Source organism: Macaca thibetana, chromosome X (assembly GCF_024542745.1).
Source record: "Macaca thibetana thibetana isolate TM-01 chromosome X, ASM2454274v1, whole genome shotgun sequence".
Taxonomy (NCBI): Eukaryota; Metazoa; Chordata; class Mammalia; order Primates; family Cercopithecidae; genus Macaca; species Macaca thibetana.
Window position 1 is genome coordinate 3,123,616 of NC_065598.1, and position 23,125 is coordinate 3,146,740.

Sequence of the window (23,125 nt, forward strand, 5' to 3'; positions counted from 1 at the left end):
CAAGATGGTTTCAGAGCTGCTAAGCAGTATAAAGAAAACAGATGGGCTGATCGGACAGGGCATGTCCCAGGAGAACAGGGAGGCCCCAGAGGGCTGTGGGAGCAGGTGACAGGTGAACCTGCAGCATGTGCAGTGGAAGGGAAAGGGCCAGTCCTGGCCGGGCGCGGTGGCTCACACTTGTAATCCCAGCATTTTGGGAGGCTGAGGCAGGTGGATCACTTGAGGTCAGGAGTTTGAGACCAGCCTGGCCAATATGGTGAAACCCCCTCTCTACTAAAAATACAAAAATTAGCTGGGTGTGGTGGCACACACCTGTAATCCCAGCTACTCAGGAGGCTGAGGCAGGAGAATTGAACCTGGGAAGCAGAGGTTGCAGTGAGCCAAGATTGCACCACTGCAGTCCAGCCTGGGTGACAGAGCAAGTCAAGAAAGCAGAGGTTACAGTGAGCCAAGATTGTGCCACTGCACTCCAGCCTGGGTGACAGAGCGAGATGGAACAGAAAGGAAAGGAAGAAGGAAAGGAAGAAGGATAGGAAAGGAAGAAGGAAAGGAAAGGAAAGGAAAGGAAAGGAAAGGAAAGGAAAGGAAAGGAAAGGGGAACGAAGAGGGAAAAGGAAAAGGAAAGGAAGAAGGAAAGGAAAGGAAAGAGGAAAAAGGAGAAAGGGGAAAGGGGAAAGAGGGAAGGGGAAAGAGGGAAAGGGAAAAGGAAAGGAAGAAGGAAAGGAAAGGAGAGGAGAGGAAAGGAGGAAAGGAGAGGAAAGGAAAGGAAAGGAGGAAAGGAAAGAAAAGGAAGAAGGGAAGGGAGATGGGAAGTGAAGGGAGAAGGGAAGGGAGAAGGGAAGGGAAAGGAAGGGAGAAGGGAAGGGAAAGGAAGGGAGAAGGGAAGGGAAGGGAAGGAAGAAGGGAAGGGAGGAAGGAGAGAGAGAAAGGGAGGGAGGGAGGGAGAGAGGAAGGAAGGAGAGAGGGAGGGAGGGAGGAAAAGAAAAGAAAAGAAAAAAGAAGGGAGGAAGGAAGCCAGCCTTTGGGCAGGGGGACAGGTCAGGCTTCCTGGCATGTTTAAAAAGCAGTGGGAAGACGAAGGGCCAGGCTGTTGTCTAAGGGGGGTGGACAATCCACAGACAGACCATCTCAGAACCTCATATGGTAACAAGCTTCCGATTCTGCTCCAGTCATCCAGGAAGCAACAAGCGGGCTCCCAGGGAAGAGGGGCACAGCTGGTGGGCGCGTGGACAGGGTGCCTGCAACTGCTTCCAGGAAAATGTACTGCAGGCGGAGGGGATGCAGGAGACAGTGAGGCGGCTTGGGGTGGTCCAGGCAACCTGAAGCCGGCCAGAGCTGGGGAAGAGCACAGGAATGCCTGGGAGAGTTGGGGTCAGCGAAGCTGGTTAACTCTCAAAACACCCACCCATGTGAAAAGACACAGGGCTGCTGAGAAATTGAAAAAACAATATTCACCCAGAAATAGACTCTAATTAGAAAAAAGGAAAATAAAAAGAGGCCTACTGTGAATCAATAGCTCCCTGCCTCATGAAATGCACAGGTCAGCAGACTGGGCTTTGATTGGGAGATGGTTATTCATTTAATTATTCACTTTCTTTTTTTTTTTTCTTTTTTTTTTTTGAGATGGAGTCTTACCTCTGTTGCCCAGGCTGGAGTACGGTGGTGCCATCTTGGCTCACTGCCACCTCCCTGCCTCCCAGGTTCAAGTGATTCTCGTGCCTCAGACTCCCGAGTAGCTGGGATTACAGGCACTATGTCCGGCTTTTTTTGTATGTGTAGTAGAGATGGGGTTTCACCATGTTGGCCAGGCTGGTCTCCAACTCCTGACCTCAGGTGATCCACCCACCTCGGCCTCCCAAAGTGTTGGGATCACAGGCGTGAGCCATGGTGCCTGGCCTAATTATTCATTTTCAATTAGCCTAATGATTTATTACATTATAATTAGGTTATTTTCTATTCTATTATATTCTAATATATATAAATATTCCAATATGTTATAGCCTATTAACAATTCTCATAACTTTATATAATAATTCTAATACAGTCATTCTAATGACTGGGGGGGTAATATTCTATTCTTTTTAAATTTATTTTTATAAATTTTTAACTTCAACATACCTTGAAACTAATACTGTTTTAATTATAGTCTAATAATTATATGCTGTATTCTAACAATATTATGTTCTAATAGTATACTGTATTCTAATAATAGTCTACTCTATCCTATAATGAGTAAAATTTGGGGCACATGAACCTCACTCTATTTAAAACTATTAGACCACAGGATACAACAATCCTCAGGCAACGCTGCCCTCGTGTGGTCAGTGTTATCACTGAAGGAAAATGTGGTGCTTTCCTCGGCTGGATGCTGATCAATATGCCTAAGTGATTTTTACAACCTTCTGAGTTTGCCTGGGACATAATGGGCTAGAGTGCATATTGAGAAGTTTAATTCTATACGATTTGTAGGCATGTCTCAGCAAAGAGTAATGGAAAATTCAAAAGACCAACAGGCAGGTAGGTAGGTAGATTATTGATAGCTAGATAGACAGAAAGGTAGAGATAGATGGATAGGTAGGTATGTAGATGATTGATAAATAGATAGATACATAGAAAAGCAGACAGATGAATAGGTAAATAGATGATTGATAGATGGATAGGTAGGTAGGTAAACAGTTACATAGAAAGACGATAAATAGATGGATAGGCAGATAAATAGGAAGCAGATGGATAGATTGGTATATGAATGACAGATAGATGATAGGTAAATACATAGATAACAAGTAGGTAGACAGATAAAAAGATTGTAGAGATAAAGAGATGGAGACAGAGAGATGGATATATAAATATATAAATGACAACTTAGATGACAGATAACGATAAATAGATAAACATATACATGCATACATAATAGGTAGCAGACCACAGAGACAGACAGGGATAGGTGTGTGGGTGAGTGGATGAATGGATGGATGGATGAAGGGGTGGGGGGGGGTGGATGGATGGATGCATGGATAAATGAAGGGGTAGGTGGGTGGATGGATGGATAGATGAAGGGGTTGAGGGGTGGGTAGGTGGATGGATGGATGAAGGGAAGGGGTTGGGGGTGGATGGATGGATGAAGGGGTTGGGGGGTGGGGGAGTGGATGGATGAAGGGGTGGGGGGGTGGATGGATGAGGGGGTAGGGGAGTGGGTGGGTGGGTGGATGAAGGGGTAGGGGAGTAGGTGGGTGGGCGGATGAAGGGGTGGGGGGGTGGATGAAGGGGTGGGGGGGCTGGATGAAGGGGTGGGGGGGCTGGATGAAGGGGTGGGGGGTAGATGGATGAAGGGGTGGGGGGTAGATGAATGAAGGGGTAGGGGGGTGGGGGGGTGGATGGATGGATAGATGAAGGGGTAGATGGATGGATGGATGGATGGATGAAGGGGGTGAGTGGATGGATGGATGAAGGGGTGGGTGGATGGATGAAGGGGTGGGTGGATGGATGAAGGGATGGGTGGGTGGATGGATGGATGAAAGGGTGGGTGGATGGATGAATGAAGCGGTGGGTGGATGGATGGATGAAGGGGTGGATGGTTGAATGGATGAAGGGGTGGGTGGATGGATGGATGAAGGGGTGGAGGGGTAGATGGGTGGATGGATGGAAAAGTATATAAACATAGATAAACAGATGGGTAGATGGATGGATGATAAGCAATATACATGGATAGGCAGACAACGAAATACAGGTGTTTGTGGGTTCCACTCTCCTCCTGTGGCATCTCAGGCTCCGGTTTTGTGGTGGAGTTCTTTGGCAGTGCTTGTTCAACATCGTTCTGATCCCCAAGCTAGTGTGGGAATTAACGGATTCACTTTCTTTATAAAAGATGGCAGAGATAAGCACATGGGACGATGACCCCTGTCTGCTTCCCAAACAAAAGTCAGTGACTGCCTGGATTTTCTAAGGTGGATGTTAGAATGTCACATGCTCCACACCCCCAGGAACAAGCGCTGGGTCTGGGTGCTCCCGCCAGCAGGATCTGGCTGAGACACGCCTTCCAGGCAGGAGAATGCCTCTCCTCCTTCCCTCCTTTGTTTCCAACTGAAAGGGAAAGTTTCCCAGTAAAAATATCTGGTGTTGACCCCCTGCAGGGAATCAGAAAGATGTGAGCAAGGATCTGGCTTTTGCGACAACGGAAGGCACTCAGAGGATACGCTGGTGTCTGTCTTTGAGACTCAGGGGCAAGCAGAAAAAAGAAGGAAACAGGAAAAGAGAGAACATAGAAGGCAGAGTGTCGGCTGTGGCAAAGCACGGCAGAGGATCCCCCAACCGGTGTTCTGGGCCCTCGCAGGCTGGGCTTCCTCTCGTCTTCATCCCAGAGAGGAGAGCCTTTCGTGCAGAGCCACACGGTGCAACAGTTCCTCTGCACACACGTAGCTCACTCCTTCCTACAGGTTCCTTTCTGGAAAAATGCCACGCTACTGAGTCGTCTTAGGGAATTAATGGACATGCTGGGTACTAACAACGGAATGAGGATGACGCCCACGTCCTGGGTTTCCAAGTGTTGCATGCTTCCTTTGTGTTTCTGGTCAAGTCATAGTGGAGTTGTCCCAGGCACATGCTAGACTCGAACACTCAATCATGCTGACATCCCAACAAATGACCGACCTCTCTGTTATGTGGTGGCAGGGAGGATGGCACCTCCCCTGACTTCCAAATGTCACCCAACACAGGGATCACAGGCGCTGGAACCAGAGCAACTCCATCTTGAACAGGGGCCGGGTAAAATGAGGCTGAGACCTACTGGGCTGCATTCTCACACGGTTAAGGCATTCTAAGTGACAGGACGAGATAGGAGGTCGGCACACAAAGACCCTGCTGATAAAACAGGCTGCTACTAAGCTGGCCAAATCCCTCCAAAATCAAGATGGCGACAACAGTGACCTCTGATCGTCCTCACGGCTCATTATACATTAATTATAATGCATTAGGTACTAAAAGACACTCCCACCAGCGCCATGACAGTTTACAAATGCCACGACAACATCAGGATGTTACCCTATAAGCTCTAAAAAGGGGAGGAACTCCTCAGCTACAGGACTTGCCCACCCCTTTCCAGGAAAACTCATGAAAAATCCACCCCCTGTTTAGCGTATAGTCAAGAAATAACCATCAAAATAGCCAACCAGCAGCCCTCGGGCCTGCTCTGCCTAAGGAGTAACCATACTTTTATTCTTTTACTGTCTTAATACACTTGCTTTCACTTTATGGACTTTACCCGAATTCTTTCTAGCGAGAGATCCAAGAACCCTGTGTTGGGGTCTGGGTCGGCACCCCTTTCCTGTGCCACAGGTGTGCGGTTTTAGGAGAGAACATATTCTCACCTTCCTCGCCGGCTGTTCATGCAGAAGCCACTCAATTGTAGTTGGCTGATTTACCTTGACCCAACCTGTGCCCTCCTGAGCTCCGCAGGTTACTTCAGCAAGGGTCAGTGCAGAAGATTCATTTTTACTTTAATTTCTAAATTCTTTTTAAGACTAATTAAACACAGAAGTGATAAGGGGGAAAAGAGGAGAGCAAGGAGTTCAATCTGTAGCTAACTGTGAAAACCAACTGAGATAACTCACCACCTTTGGAGCAGCCCAGAACGTTAATTTTATATTTAAGGAAGATATGGATATTTCAATGTAAAAATCTCAATGGGCATGCATGGGCAGTTCCTTCACAAGTTTAGGTTTTTTGCCTCTTATTCAAACAAGCTCAACTGCTAATTCACATTGCCAACCTCAGCAGGGCAGCAGATGTGTGTGCAGCCACACCGTGTGTCTGTGATACTCACGTACTGTTTTCAAGGTTACAGAAACGCCGAGGGGATGAATGGGTGGGGGAAGGGGGTGCTGGCCTGTAAGATGAAGATTCTCTACGGAGACTCCACTTACCCCGAGAGCATCTCGAATATCAGGATGCCGAGGGCCCACCAGTCCACGGCCCTTCCGTGGCCCTTGCTCTGAATGACTTCCGGGGCCAGGTACTCGGGTGTTCCACAGAGGGTCCAAGTCCTATATGGGCGACAGAGACAGACCCCACAAAACTCATTGGTGCTTGGCTAATGCAGTCACCTTAGAAGCTCTGATTGTTACAATAACTTAGTTGAGTAAAACCATGCTCCCTTTACCCTCCTGTGCACACATTTTACTGTGTCAAGACAGTAACATTGTTTTTGCTGATTCCTTTCCATAGTAACATTTCTTAACTGGCTTGGAAACTAAAGAATTGGTTTTATCATCCTTGCTACTGTTGCTGGTACTGTTACCACTGTCACTCAGAAGCAAAAAAAAAAAAAAAAAAAAACTCAGTTTTTTTGAGTTATTTATACCTGTCTTAGTATAAATCATAAAGAATAAAATTACTTAATTAAAGGAAAAAGAACGAGATCACGTCCTCTGCAGCAGCGTGGATGGACGTAGAGAGGCCATTCTCCTAAGTGGACGCGCATGTTCTCACTCATACGTGGGAGCTAAACACTGGGTATACACAGACACGGAGACGGGGAAAAACAGATACCGGGCCACTGGAAGGTGAAGGACAGGAGGATGAGGATGGAAAATCTAACTGTCACGTACGATGCTTATTGCGTGGGTGACAAAATAATCGGTACACAAAGTGGCATACAGTTTACCCATGTAACAAACCTGCACGTGTACCCCTGAACCTAAAAGTTTTTAAAATAAATAAATAAATAAAATTAAGTAAAAAAGAAAATCCTTTATCCCCTCGCCCCCCCCAAAAAAAAAAGTGGCAGTGAAAAAGAATAATTCAAGAACTCACTTAGGCCAGGCATGGTGGTTCACACCTATAATCCCAGCACTTTGAGAAGCCAAGGTGGGCAGATCACTTGAGCCAGGAGTTCAAGACCAGCCTGGCCAACATGGTGAACTCCATCTCTACTAAAAATACAAAATGAGCCAGGCGTGCGATGTGTGCCTATAGTCCCAGCTACTCGGGAAGCTGAGGCAGGAGAAATGTTTGAACCCAGGAGGCGGAGGTTGCAGTGAGCCGAGAATGTGCCACTGCACTGTACACTCCAGCCTGGGCGACAGAGCAAGACTGTCTCTCAGAAAAGAAAAAAAAAGGTGCAAGAGCAGAGTCTGTACTGTAACTGAGACCGGATGGTTTGCAAAGTTTACATTCGTTCTCTTCGGCTCTTTACACCCCCACCCCCACCCCCCACAAAAATTTTCTTGCCCCCTGGAAACCAGTGTAAAGACAAAAACACACTTCCTCCCCTGCATGCCATTTTCCTTTAAAAGTGCCTGCTTTGTGCTCCAAAAGCAAAGTGGTGGCCTCAAGCAGGAAGCCTGTACTTCTTCCCCTAAGAAAGCTCTGGAATAAAAAATCACTTTCTTTATACCGGACCTCGCCCTTGCTAATTGCACTCTGCAAACGGCGAGCGGCTGAACCTGCATTTTGGTTACAGAAGCATCTGCTAAACAAAGTCAGGGAAAGATAACAAGGACCGCAGCAGAAGCTGGAAGACTCATGGGCTGGAAAGGAACTGAGCATCAGTAATCCCAGAGAGGGGGCCGTGTCTGGGCCACACTCCATTGGTGCTCTACTGCTGGGTAGAATGTCGCTTCGGGCTTTCAGCAGTTCAGACCCGTAGCACACTTCCAAGCCACATCCACCCTTCCTGCCAAGGGCTGCCTTGGTGTGTGGAGCCTGTCTGTAGACAGGCAGGAAGAAGAACACCTTCGGAGGGAAAAAATATATAGATGCTTTGCAAAAGACCCTTCCCTTCCACCAGTCAAATCAATAAAAGAAGAAACTTTTTGTAAGTTGAATGTAAAGAGAACAAAAAATAAGTTCCACAGAGTCTGGTAATGTACATGTTTATCCACTCTCAAGTTCTTTGCACAATGTATCAAGCATGTGTAAAGCCTATTTTACACCCAGCACATGTTGCCTGAGTCCGCCCTGTTTACAGTGGTGTGGGCATGTATCTTGGCTTCAGCTCCTCAGCTTCCTGCTTGCAGGAACCCACCCAAAATGTTGTTACTGGTATCTCTCCTTCCCTTCCCCACCACACCTCTCTACCCCACCTCCTTCCAGACAACAGACTTTTCCACATTAATCTGTAAGCCCTCGGGATAACAACAAACTGGCTGCCATGCAAATTTCAAATTCTGTCAGCCATCCATGAAATCAAAGTACCACAAGGTCAGGCATGGTAGTTTACAACTGTAATCCTAGTACTTTGGGAGGTTGAGGCAGGAGGATTGCCTGAGGCTAGGAGTTTCAGACCAGCTTGGGCAACATAGCAAGACCACTCCTTTACAAAAAAAAAAAGCCAGGTGTGCTAAAGTGCACCTGTAGTCTCAGCTAGTCAGGAGGCTGAGATGGGAGGATCACTTGAGCCCAGGGGGTCAAGGCTGCAGGGAGCATGATAGTGCCACTGTACCCCAGCCTGGGCAACAGAGCAAGACACTGTCTCAAAAAAAAAAAAAAAATACTGCAGGATCTAGCAGATGTAAGTCAGAAAACCAGGAAAGAAGACAAGGAGAGAAATTGAGTCCTCTTCCCACGGAAGAATGTGGAAGGGACTTACTCTCTATCTGCAGGTTAGATCTAACTATGGAACAGAGATCACCATGTGGTCCTGTTAAGTGCTTCTCACTCATTAGAATTAAGTCTACAAATGGAAAGTACAATGCACACTATTTCAGAAACATGCTCTCCCCTGCCCTGCCCTGCCCAGCAGTTGAATCAATTCCAAGTACACCCCGGCTGCTTCGACGCACGACACTTCTATCATTCTGCAAGACGAGTGACTTATTGGCCTGCTAGTTTTGTATTTCCACCTTGCTAGCCCATCCAAAGTGGCCTGAAAGTAGCTAAAAGCCTAGATCTTAGCTGATATGAAGCCCAGGTAGAGGCCACAGGTCATGCTACCGGCATTAGCTGCAACTTCTCCACTTACCTTTTGAAAGATGAGATTCTTTTTGGCTCTGTGTTAGGGAAAGGACACACACCTAAGGCTGTATAAGTTTCCAGGTTCTGACTTGCCTCAGAAAGACTTTGGCCCCATTAGAGTCACTCCTTCCTGCAAAAACCCCAATGCCTCACTAGATGTACAAAGAGACATACGCTGCTATGGAGAGATGTCGACTGCGTGAGTATGAGATGAGACAGTCTGAGTGTTATGTCGACACCACTGGTCTGGGCAGTGAATTATCCACTTCCCTGTTCCTGTCTCCTTTTGCTCACCTGCCTTTTGGGTAGAAGGAAGGTGACACCTGCTGTTCTGTTTTCTCACTGTTCTTAGTTTCACTATGGCCAGGGGGAGGGGAGGGAGGAGGCCACGTTAACGAAGCAGAAACAGAGCCAAGGATAGGATTCTCTGTAAAGTATAGATATCCAATGACTCCTGTGTTCTGAATGCCCACGCCTTCCACCACACCTGCACTGGTTGGACTGTGCATCCCCCAAAGTCCTAAACCCCAGTATTTGTGAGTGGGACCTCATGTGCAAACAGGATCTTTGTAGCTGCAGTCAAGTTAAGAAGAGATCATCCTGGCTTAGGATGGGGAATAATTGCTTAACAGGTACAGGTTCTCTTTTGGGATGACGCAATGTTCTGGAACTAGAGAGAGGTGATGGTTGCACGACACGGTAAATGCAATAGATGCCACTGAATTGTGCACGGCAAGATGGTTCAAATGGGCTGGCTACAGTGGCTCATGCCTGTAATCTCAACGCTTTGGGAGGCCAAGGTGGGAGTATCACTTGAGCCTCAGGGTTCCAGACCAGCCTAGGCAACATAGCAAGACCCTATCTGTACAAAAATATTTAAAAATTAGCCAGGCATCGTGGCTCACACCTCTAGTCTCAGGTACTCAGGAGGCTGAGAGAGGAGGATTGCTTCAGCCTAGGAGTTGGAAACTACAGTGAGCCGTGATCACACCACTGCACTCCAGCTTGGCTGACAGAGAAAGACCCTGTTCTGAAACATTAAAAATGTTAATAAAGATGGTTATGATGGTACATTTTATGCGTATTTTACCACAGTAAAAAGAGAAAAAGAGGTCGGGCATGGTGGTTCATGCCTGTAATCCTAACACTTTGGGAGGCCGAGGCAAGTGGATCACGAGGTCAGGAGTTCAAGACCAGCCTGGCCAAGATGGTGAAACTCCATCTCTACTAAAAACTACAAAACTTAGCTGGGCACGGTGGCAGGCACCTGTAATCCCAGCTACTCAGGAGGTTGGGGCAGGAGAATCGCTTGAACCTGGGTGGCAGAGGTTGCAGTCAGCCGAGATCGTGCCACTGCACTCCAGCCTGGGCAACAGAGTGAGACTCTGTCTCAAAAAAAAAAAAAAAAAATAGAGAGAAATGGATGACATCTCCAAGCTGAGTTTCAGTCCAGTCCCTCTTACGTCCTAGCAGGTGGCATCACCAGCCTCACTTTCTGTCTCTCCTCACGGTTTTATGACATGGTGAGCACGTCACTCAGCTAACAGGGACATGGTGGGGCTCAGGAGGAAGGACAGCTGATGAGAGCTTTTACACTTGATTACAGATACAAATGCATTTTTTTCCTTTTTATCAGAAAAGTATGAGCCAGTGTTTTGTCTGAGTTTGGTAATGCAGGAAATAGATATTAGCTCAGTACTCATAGTGAAAATACTACATTGCATTTTCTTATAGGATCTGGGGTTACAATGAAAAAGCAGGGTGTGGGATTTTTCATAAAAACGGAAGATTTTGTCATTTTTTTTAATGAGGACACAATCACAGTTCCTAGAACTGTCTGATGGGAACAAACAGTTGAGAATTTCAGGCCCATGAAGGGAGAAGGTGCATGTCTACAAGCATGGGACAGCTTCTGACGGCCAGCCCAGGTGCTGGGAGGGGCTTCCTCCATGACAATGGCTCCTAGACACCACTGACCAACCTCGGCACAGTAATACCCACCTCCTAGTATGAACTACAGCAAAGTTAAAGGAAAGTAGCAACACGACTGCAAATAGACTCGACATCTCAGGCCCTCCTTGGCTTCCATCAAATACTCAAAGTCAGAAACTAAGGGAAAACGTCTCAAGTAACTAGAAAGACTTTTCCGGTGTTACGAAATATATATAAAACAATTATGTATTTACAAATCTATATGTTTAAATTTGAACTTATAATCTAAACAGTAAATGTATAACACATACTAATATATAAATTTAAATTTTAAAAAATATATTTATAAAATTATATATAAAACTGTGGATAATAATGTATAATTATAGCTACATATAATTTTCTAAATATACTTATATCATAATTTATGAGCATATATAATTATTTGGTAGTCATGTTTATAACTATAAAATTAAATATGTAATATTAAATATAAAATTGTATCTGTTTATTATATATTTAATTGTATTAAATGATTTATTTTTAAATGATTATTTTAACTAAAAATTACATTATATTTAATATATAATTATAATCTGAATATATTAATAAATTAACATATACATATGTTGTGTTACATTAGTAATAAAGAGATAAATATATTTAAATATATAAATTTAATGTAGGATATATTATGTGCAACTAAATATTACAATTATATAGTTATTTATAATTATATACAGAATTATGATTTTATACGTATAATTTTCAATTGTAAAATACACATAGCATAGAATTTTCCATTTTAAGCATTTGTAATTGTATAGTTCAGTGGTGGGAAGTCCGTCGACCTTGGTGTTCAACCCTCCCCACCATCCACTGCTGGAACTTCTTCATCATTCCAAACAGAAACTCCGTCCTCATTAAACATCATCTCCCCCTACCCTGCACCTCCCCAGCCCCTGGCACCCACCATTCTATTTTCTGTCCCTATAATTTGAAAGAATCTAGGGCCCTCCTACAAGTAGAATCACACAATATGAGACCTTTTTGGTCTGGCTTATTTCATCCAATATCATGTGTTCAAGGTTTATCAACATGTAGAATGTGTCAGAATTATACTCCTTTTCATGGCCAATAATATTCCACTGCACAGACAGAGCTCCTGGCCAATTTTAACCGGTTCACAAAGCAAATGGCCTGGCTCAGGGGTGGGCAAATATTTTGTGTAGAGAGCCAGATGGCAAATATTTTAGGCTTTGTGAATCACAGGGTCTCTGTTACAAATATCCAACTCTGGTACTGTAGCTCAAAAGCCCCCAAAATGTGACTGTGTTCCAATAAAACTTTATTAACAGACACACAGGGGGCTGGATTTAACCTATGCAAGGCTAATTTTTTTGTTTTTGATGTTTTGTAGAGACGAGGTCTTGCTATGTTACCCAGGCTGGGCTTTTTTAAAAAAAAAGTTTTGTCAGATGTGATAACGCCACTGAAGTTCTTTTTTAAAGGGAGTTATCTGTTAGAGATAGGATGAAGTACACCTGCTTTAAAATAACTCAAGAAACAAATGGGCGAAGGAAAAAAAAAAAACAAAGTGGCAAAGCTTTGATAACAATCGAAGCTGGGTGATGGGGCCATAAGGTTTCAACGTGAACTACTCTCTCTACTCCTGTGTGTGTGTGTGTGTGTGTGTGTGTGTGTGTGTAAGGGGTAAGTAGTAATTTTGAAAGACTAGGTTCAATATTACCCCTATAAGGCTAGAAATAAAAATCCAGAGGACAGTAATCAATGTAACATCTGGATTTAAAATGCTACAACAGAAGAACTAGGAAAGAGCTGTTGCGCCTGGCATGGTGGCTCACGGCTACTGTCCTGGCACTTTGGGAGGCCGAGGCGGGAGGACTGCTTGAGGCCAGAAGTTCAAGACTATCCTGGCCAATATAGTGAGACCCTGTCTCAAAAGAAACACAAAAAAACAAAAACGAACAAAAAGCTGTCACAGAGAAATAAAAAAACACCAAAAACAAACAAACAAAAAAGAGCTGTTGCAAAGAAAGAATACCATCTGTTATGGTTTAAAGACAGATGTACAAAGGTCGAACATCTTTAATCCAAATCTGAAATCCCAAATGCTCCAAAAGGCAACACTTTTCCAGCACCGACATGAGGCTCACAGCTCAAAGGAAATGCTCACTGGAGCATCCTGGATTTCAGATTTTCAAATTAGAGATGCTCACAGGTAAGTGTAATTCAAATATTCCACAATCTGAAAAAAATCTAAAATCCAAAACAATTCTGGTCTGAAGTATTTCAGGTAAAGGATGCTTGTGTTATGCATCTGAATTATAAAATCAAATTAAACACATCAGTATTTTATTTTGAGCATTTCATAAAACCAGAAATAATTCTAGTTTGCCACCAAATCTTTTAGGGGAGCTCTCTAGATAATATAAAGTGTGTGTGCAAAATATTTAAAATACAAACGTAATATTGCTGTTAGAAAACAAGAGCCTGGTGAACGCAAGTCACAAAAGAAAACCATCTGAACATACTGACAACCTAGGAAAGTCAGAAATCAAGTCACCAAGAGCAGTGGTTTAAAATAAGTAGGACAGTCATTCAGTTAACAGGGTTGCTAGGGGAGGGGAGGAGAGGGAAGAGGAGGGGGGGGGGGGGGGAGGGGAGGGAGGGGAAGGGGGGAGGGAGGGGAAGGGGAGAGGGAAGGGGAAGGAATGGGAGGGGAGGGGAGGGGAGGGGAGGGGAGGGAAGGGGAGGGGAGGGGAGGGAAGGGGAGGGGAGGGGAGAAGAGGGGAGGGAGGGAAGGAGAGGGGAGCGGAGAGGAGGGGAGGGGAGGGAAGGGGGAGGGAAGGGGAGGGAAGGGGAGGGAAGGGGAGGGGAAGGAGGGGAGGGGAGGGGAGGGGAGGGAAGTGGAGGGGAAGGGATGGGAGGGGAGGGGAGGGGAGAAGAGGAGGGGAAGGGAAGGAACTGGAGGGAATGGGAGGGGAGGGAGAAGAAGGGAGGAAGGAAGGGAGGGAGGGAGAAAGGAAGGAAGGGAGGGAGAGGCTGAGTACCATAGCTCCCGCCTGTAATCCCAAAACTTTGGGAGGCCAAGGTTGGAGGATTGCTTCAGCTTAGGAGTTCAAGACCGGCCCTGGTAACATAGTGAAACCCTGTCTCTACAAAAAATCAAAAAATTAGCCAGGCATGGTGATGCAAGCCTGTAGTCTCAGCTACTTGGGAGGCTTAGAGACAGGAGGAATGCTTGAGCCTGGGAGTTCGAGGCTGTGGTGAGCCATGGTCGCACTACTGCACTCCAGCCTGGGTGACACAGTGAGACCTTGTCTCAAAAAAGAAACAAAAAACAAAGAAAGAAATTCGTGTCGTGAATAGAATACATTACAACATGCTTAAGTATGTTTTTACCCCATGCTATAAGAGAAAAATGAGAAACGTACTTCTTTCTGGGATATGTTCAAAAATGTTATTCAAGGCCGGGCGCGGTGGTTCACGCCTGTAATCCCAATGCTTTGGAAGTTCGAGGCAGGTGGATACTTGAGGCCAGCTGACCAAGACCAGCCTGGGCAACGTGGTGCAACCAGGTCTCTACTAAAAATACAAAAATTAGCCAGGCGTGGTGGTACATGCCTGTAATCCCAGCTACTTGGGAGGCTGAAATGGGAGGATCGCTTGAGCCCAGGAGGCTGAGGTTGCATGAGCCAAGATCCCACCACTGCACTCCAGCCTGGGTGACAGAGTAAGACCCTGTCTTAAAAAAAAAAAAAAAAGGTAATTCAAGATGAGGCCTCCCTGTTTAGTTCCATCTATTCTGTAGTGGTCTACGATACAGTGGTGAATTTAAGTTTTATTCAAAAGGCACATGTACTGTTTGAATCCTGAATCAGAGGCAGGGCCATGTACCTGCCCCCATGCACACAATTTCCCTGGGGTTGGGCCAGAAGAGAGATGCTTCGTTACAAAGAGGGTCAAAAAAAACAAGGAGAAAAGAGTACCCACAAAAAAAAAAGTTTCCAGAAGCTACACTACCCATACAGGGGAAGATGCAGTTCTTTGCAAAAGCAATCTATCAAGATGGTAATGAGGCATTTTCTAAGATTTTCACATGTTCATTAAGTACAATAATCGCTGCATGTTATATACTAAACTATCTTCGTCCATTTAAATAGACATCATGAATTAACTGGACAGTAACATGGTTTGTCAAACTTATAAACAAGTGAATATATGAAATATTTTATCTCTGGTTTGTTTGAATTAGACTTGCAAATGACTTTAAACGAATTTACTAATATACCGTGTGCTGCCAAGAGAGGGCAGCACGGATGCTGTAAATCAGTATTTTTAAAAATCCTGTCTTTCCTATTCCATGTAAAATGCACCTAATTTCCATGCGTCTTATTTTTGGAAATGTAATACAAGAAATACCACAGGGGGAAATCAGATTGAATTTAAATGCATCATAAAATTTCCCTAGGAGAGCCCTTTTCTAAAAGCCGCCAGAGGAGAGAGTCATTTAGTGTAAAACTGCCCCCACATCAAGTTTCTCAAAAACGCAGACGGTTTTACAATGTTAAGAGTATAATTAGTGTAATTATCACCTTACCCAACCCCACCACATCAAAGAATATGGAAATATAAGATGTATTTTCTAGGCTTGCCTGACCAAGACAGAAGCCGATAGCCATGTGCCATCCTGGGTATTTGAAATGTAGCTTGTCTACCGAGGAACTGATGTCATTATCTAATTCTATCTTAATTAATTTAATCTAATTGAAAAACCGACACTCAGTGGAGTTACCAACAATCTTTCTGAGGATTTTTCAGCAGCTTGGGCATGTGAATTTACTTTTTATGACTGTTGATTTTATAAATGTAAATTAAACATCCATTGGGAACTAAGCTATGAGGTCGCCGAGGCATAAGAACCATACAATGGACTTTAAGGACTTGGGGGAAAGGGTGGGAGGTGGGTGAGAGATAAAAGACTACATTCTGGGGCCGGGTGTGGTGGCTCACCCCTGTAATCCCAACACTTTGGGAGGCCAAGGCGGGCAGATCACAAGGTCAGGAGATCGAGGCCATCCTGGCTAACACGGTGAAACCCCATCTCTACTAAAAATACAAAAAGTTAGCCGGGCGTTGTGGCGGGCGCCTGTAGTCCCAGCTACTCGGGAGGCTGAGGAAGGAGAATGGCGTGAACCCGGGAAGCGGAGCTTGCAGTGAGCGGAGATCGCGCCACTGCACTCCAGCCTGGGCGACAGAGTGGGACTCCATCTCAAAAACAAACAAACAAACAAACAAAAAAGGATAACTGTTTTCTCCTCAATGGAGTATGTGTGTGTGGAAACATACCTATATATAATTGTTCCAGGCTGAAATGTATCCCTTAAAGCTTATATGCTGCAGTCCTAACCCCCAGAACTTCAGAATGTGACTATATGGGAAAGAGCGTCTTTAAAGAGGTCATTAAGGTAAAATGAGGTCACTAGGGCGGGTCCTGATCCAATAGGACTGGTGTCCTCATAAGAAGAGGAGACAAGGATACAGACATGCACAGAGAGACGATCCTGTGAGGACACAGGGAGAAGACGGCATCTCCAAGCCAAGAAGAGAGGCCTCAGGAGGAACCAGCCCTGCCCACATCTGGATCTCAGGCCTCAGCCTCCATGACAGTGAGAGGAAAAGGTCTATTCTTTAATGCCCAGTGTGTGGTCTTTTGTCATGACAGACTGGTTAAATGAATGCAATCATGGAAAAAAAATACATATACATATATTATCAACTGAATGTGTGTGTTCCCCCCAAAATTCCTATGTTGAAATCATCATCACCAAAGTGATAGCGTTAGGAGGTGGGGCCTTTGGGAGATGATGAGATCACGAAGGTGGAGTCTCACGAATGGGATGAGTGCCCTTACAAAAGGGGCCCCAGAGAGCCCCCTCGCCCCTTCCACCATGTGAGGACACAGCAAGAAGGCGCTGTCTATGAACCAGGAAGCAGGTTCCTTCCAGGTGCACAATCTGTCGCATCTTGATCTCGGACTTGCAGCCTCCAGAGCTGTGAGCCATGGATGTCTGCTGTCGAGGCTGCCCAGTCTATGAGCGTATGTTAGTGCAGCCCACACTGGCTGAGACAACATGTGATGGTTCGTTTCATGTGCTGCTGGGCCGTGGGGTCCCCAGATGTTTGTTCAAACGTTGTTTCGGGGTGTGTCTGGGAGTGCGTTTCCAGAAAAGAAACACATATAATATCATACATATGATATAGTATGATATACGTATACTATATAATATATAATATAGTATAATACATAGTATAGTATAGTAATATATACTATATATAATACATAGTATGTGTAATATACAATATGTACAATATGTACTATATAGAGTACAGTAATATGTATATGACACAGGAATGTTATATATTATATAGTATAATATATAGTATACCTATATGATACTATCATAGTCATAGTATACTATATTATAGTATAATATATACTATACATATATAATACTATATCATATGTACATAAAATATACTATGTTATATAAAATAATATAATGTTAGATATATTTCTATTTAATATACATATACAGTGGAAATATATATATACATAATAGAAATATAGATACCAGAAAAAAGTAAGTGTGTGTGTGTGTGAGCAGGTGTGTGTGGAATATGCAATTTGGATTTTTTTGGTTTTTTTTGAGACAGGATCTTGCTCTTTCACCCAGGCTGGAGTGCAGTGGTATGATCACAGCTCACTGCAGCCTCAACTTCCGGGGCTCAAATGATCCTCCAACATCAGTCTCCCAAGTAGCTGGGACTACAGAGATCCACCACCATAATCAACTTTATTTTTATATATATATATTTCTGTAGAGATGGGGTCTCGCTATGTTGTCCAGACTGGTCTCAAACTCCTGGGCTCAAATGATTCTTCCACCTCAGCATCCCAAAGCTCTGGGATTACAGGTGTGAGCCACGGCACCTGGCATTTAATTTCAAGAGATATTGTATCCTATTCGGTGCAGATCTATTTTATAGTCAGGGCAATTCAAACTTGGATATGACTTATTTCCTCATCATTTCGGGTCAACAGTGGAAATGTGGTGTTCCGATTTCCTCCACGGTGCGGGTGAGGGAGAGCGACTTCCTGCCCACCGGCTCTTGGCCAGCAATGGCAGCCCACTTAAAATGAGCTGCAGCTCAGCCTGGCTCTCTCATCCCTGGCTGCAAGTGTCTCCCACACATGAGAGTTACACTCCGGTTCCCAGTCTTCCCCTGCCTGACCTGCCACAACTACCACAATCTTTGTCATTGCCAAGCAGCGTAGATCCCGTCTGAGCTCACGTTCCTCTTACCTGTCTACCAGCTTCTTGGCGAACCCAAAGTCCGTGAGCTTGATGTGGCCATCCCTATCCAGCAGGATGTTCTCCGGCTTCAAGTCTCTGTAGACGATCTCCTTGGAGTGCAGGTACTCGATGGCACAGATGATCTCCGCAGAGTAGAAGAGTCCCGTGGTGCTGGAGAAGCGCCCCCGGTTGCGCAGGTAGCTGAAGAGCTCCCCGCCCGGCACATACTCCATGAGCATGTAGAGGAAGCGCTCGTCATGCCACGTCCAGAACCTGCGGGGACAGCACACGCTCAGGGCCCTGCCAGGGCAAGGCAGGGGGTACGCCATCAGCTAGGTGTCAGCACATGCTCAGGGCCCCGGCAGGGCAGGGCGGCGATACGATGTCAGCTAGGTGTTGGCGTATAGATGCAGCTAGATGCCAAAATGTGTGTACAGACAGATGGCAATAGCCAGGGACAGATGTCGGGACATGGAGCACACAGATATCAGCACATGGGTAAAGACGGATGCTAACATATGGGTACAGATAGGTGTTCAAATGCACATACACACAGATGTTACGATGTGCTTAGAGACAGATGTTAGGATATGGTGTACATCGGGGCTGATATATGGGTGTAAACAGTGTTACCATATGGTATTAAATATGGATATAGATATATGTTAGCATATAGGTGTAGAAATATGCTAACATGTAGTTATAGATAGATGTTAGGATATGGATGTACACAGATATTACAACATGGATATAGAGAAATGTTGGAATACGGGTGTAGACAGGTGTTAATATGTAGGTACAGATGTTAGGATATGGGTGTAGGCAGATGTTAGAATATGGATAGAGATCAATGTTACAATATAGGTGAAGACAGATGGTATCTATACGTATAGATGTTACAGTATGGGTGTAGATGGATGTTAGGATACGGGTGTAGACAGAGGTTCATATATGGACATAGATGTTGGAAGATGGGTGTAGGGAGATGTTAACATATAGGAAGAGACAGATGTTATAATATGGGTGTAGGTGGATGCTAGGATATGGGTGTAGACAGATGTTAATATACACATAAAGACCAATATTAGACTATGAACGTCGATAGATATTAACAGAGGTATAGAGAGACGTTAGGATATGGGCGGAGGCGGATGTAGACTGGTGTTGCTCTGTGGGTGTAGACAGATTAGGATATGGGTGGAGGTAGATGTTAATATGTAGGTGTAGATAGATGCTAACATATGTGATAGATGCTAAGGTGTGCGTACAGACAGATGTTAGGATCTGCGTGTGTGTAGATGTGACTCTGGGTATAGACAGGTGCTAAGGTCTGCATATAGAAAGGTGTAATCCATCAGTATAGGTAGATGCTAAGACGTGTGTAGATGTTAAGAGGTGTATAATCAGATATTGGGAAAAGCATATCGATGGATATTAAAGTACAAGTTCCACAGATGTTACATAGATGCTGTCTTACTCCATTCTGGCTGCTATCACAAAAACACCATATACTAAGGGGCCTTACAAATAAGAACAACGTATTCCCCTCAGTTCTGAAGGCTGGACGTCCGAGGTCAGGGCGCCTGCTGATGAACTGCGTGGTAAGGGCTCATTCCTGAGGGAAGGGCCCTTGTCGCTGTGTCCTCCCACGGACCCAGGGGAAAATGGGGAAACAGGCTCCCTCGGACCCCTTCACCGAGGGCACTGGTCCCGTTCAGTGGCTTCACCCTCACGATCTAATCGCTTCCCCCAACGCTCCACCTTTTAATTCCATAGCTCTGGGGGTTACTGTCTCAGTATATGAATTTGGAAGGGATGCATTCAGACAACAGCAGAGGTTAACATATGTGTATCCTGGGACATGGGTAAAGTTCTCACTGTCTTGGGATGAATGAAGAGTAAATATCACGGTCTCATAATAAACCAGCCAACAGTGTGCTATGGGCTGAACTGTGTCCTCCCAATATCCACATGTTGAAGTCCAAATTCTCAGGACCTCAGAATGTGACTGTATTTGGAGACAGGGCATATAAACAGGTGATTAAGGTAAAATGTGGTCACTAGAATGGGCCCAATTCCAACAGGACTGGAGTCCAAAGAAGAGGAGATGAGGACACAGACATGCACAGAGGGACAACCACGTGAGGACACAGAGAGAAGACGGCGTCTAGAAGTGTATGAGAGAGGGCTCAGGAGGCACTGGCCCTGTTAACACGTTCTTCTCAAAATTCTAGCTTCGAGAATTATAAAACAATAAATCAGTGTTTAATCTACCCCGTCTATGCTACTTTGTTATGGCAGCGCTAACTAACTACAACACACACATCTTCAGAGATCACACCTGATTCAGTAATCTGGAACTATCATTAAGCCTGAGAATTAACAATAAACTAGCAGACTGCATCCCAAACCTGCTGGGAAAAAGTAGCCCTTTTAAAAAGCCCCAAATGAAGTCTTTCGAAGCACTTGCTTGTGGGAGCTTGCCTGAGGTTCTTCTCCTTACAAAGGTGTTGATTAATGGAAGAAAACGCAGCAATGAGAAATTAAGGAAGGTGGCGGTAGGGATGAAAGAAGGAACAGAAGATACTGAGGTGCGTTCTGTGCATTCAACATCTCAGCGCAAATATAAATACAGTTTGGAGAGATATGCACTGATAATGAAAGAACGCTTTCACCTAAAGATGGGGGAGGATGGGGAATGAGGCAAGATTTGGAACTAAGGGCTTTGGGATTTTTGTTTGTTTGTTTTTGAGACAGAGTTTTGCTCTAGTTGCCCAGGCTGGAGTGCAATGGTGCAATCTCAGCTCACTGAAACCTCCGCCTCCTGCGTGCAAGCGATTCTCCTGCCTCAGCCCCCCAAGTAGTTGGGATTACAGGCGCCCACCACCACGCCCAGCTAATTTTTGTATTTTTAGTAGAGACGGGGTTTCACCATGTTGGCCAGGTTGGTCTCGAACTACTGACCTCAGGTGATCCACCCGCCTCGGCCTCCAAAAGTGCTGGGATTACAGGTGTGAGCCACCGTGCCCGGTCTGTCTGTTTTTGAAACAGGTTCTTATTCTGTCTGCCCGGCTGGAGTGCAGTGGTGCAGTCATGGCTCATGCAGCCTCAACTTCCCGGGCTCAAGCAATCCTCCCACCTCAACCTCCCAAGTAGCTAGGACTACAGGTGCATGCCACCATGCCTGGCTAATTTTTATTACTATTATTTTTAGAGACGGGGTCTCACTGTGTTGCCCAGGCTGGTCTTGAACTCCAGGGCTCAAGCAATCCTCCTGCCTCGTCCTCCCAAAGTGCTGGGATTACAAACGTGAGCCACTGTACCTGACCTGGGCTTTGTTTTTGGAGAGGACTCAGAAGACACCAGCATGCCCGTGTTTCCATGAGCACATGAGCCTTCACCAGTAGAAGGCACCCAGTAGAATCAGAAGCATAAAGGTCCTCAACCATAACCAGGACCCGTGCCAGTTATGTCTCATCTGATCATGATGCTATCACAGATGCTCGCCTGCAAGCTCATTCTAATGAGCTGCACCCGCTGGTGTACAAAGAAAACAAAACGATGCCCAGGAAACCTTCCCTGAGGACAGGGAAGGATGCTCAAGGTCGACCGGATGGTCTTGTCTGCTAGTACGGGCCATTCCACCAAAACAATGGAGAATGAGCAAGGACATGTGAGAGAGCTTGCAATGACACAGAGACTAATGCTAAGAAAAATCATAGGCTGGGCACGGAGGCTCAATGCCCGTCATCCCAGCACTTTGGGAAGCCGAGGCAGGAGGATCACTTGAGGCCAGGGGTTCGAAAGCAGCATGAGCAACACAGCAAGATCCCATCTCTACAATAAAAGAATCAGCCAGGCATGGTGGCATCCAAGCAATTCAGGAGGCTGAGGTGGGAGGATCCCTTGAGCCCAGGAATTAGAGGCTGCAGTGAGCTATGATCACACCACTGCACTCCAACCTGGGTGACAGAGCGAGACCCCATTTCTAAAAGGAAAAAAAATAGACAACATGCTACTGTGAGTTTTAAACGAACATTTATTTGACTAATCACAATGTTTTTATGTATTAGCAAAAATATAGGCCTCTTATAAAAAACGCTCTTACCTAATGCACTTTTAAATTTGCAGATTCCACAACAATGCTGGAGTTGGGGGACTAATGACGCTGGAGTGTGGAGGACCCACAAATACAGGTTGTAGGAATGCCTTCCTCTCTCCACCTTGCTGCTGGATTCCTGCCCCTTAGCAGCTGGGTTGCTGAAGGGAGCTCAGGAAGCCAGGGTTAGAAATTTCTTTTTTCTTTTTCCTCAGTTACTAAAGGCTGTGCACCTGTGGCCCACCTCTCCATTCACTTCCTACAGCTCAGCAAGTTCAAAATGTGTGGTCTTGAGGCATAAAGGGAAGCAGGGAGAGTACATGAGGAGGGAGAAGTATTGTGATGGAGCGGTTTTTTGTTGTTGTTGTTGTTTTTTGAGACAGAGTCTTGCTCTGTCGCCCAGGCTTGGAGTGCAATAGCACAATTTTGGCTCACTGCAACCTCCGTCTCCGGGTTCAAGTGATTCTCCTGCCTCAGCCTCCCGAGTAGCTGGGATTACAGGCGCATGCCATCGTGACTGGCTAATTTTGGTATGTAGTGACTGTTTTCTAGAGCAATCTGTTGGAGTTGTAAAAGACCTGCCACATACCCACATTCTTTCCATCTTATCGCTGACATCTCGAGTCATTTTCTCCTAGCTAAATGCCCTATTTTTCTGCTTTGCACCACTGTTGGGCAAGAGTGTTCCTCTCAGTAATATTTCATGATTAAGTGCACGGTATCTCAAATGCATGACAGTCAAACTGTATTTTTGTGGATGAGC

General features: G+C 45.2%; 1 protein-coding gene across 4 annotated transcripts in view; it reads right to left on the reverse strand.

Annotated features, from left to right (window-relative positions):
- The window catches only part of LOC126946414 (cAMP-dependent protein kinase catalytic subunit PRKX), a 219,727-nt gene that overhangs the window by 140,852 nt on the left and 55,750 nt on the right, over positions 1 to 23,125 (reverse strand). For all 4 annotated transcript variants that reach the window (XM_050776669.1, XM_050776671.1, XM_050776670.1 and 1 more), the window contains exons 3-4: positions 18,273 to 18,536; positions 5,919 to 6,038 (exon numbers count right to left, since the gene is read on the reverse strand). In XM_050776669.1, the coding sequence (XP_050632626.1) occupies positions 5,919 to 6,038; positions 18,273 to 18,536 (384 nt within the window). The remainder of the gene's footprint in view (positions 1 to 5,918; positions 6,039 to 18,272; positions 18,537 to 23,125) is intronic.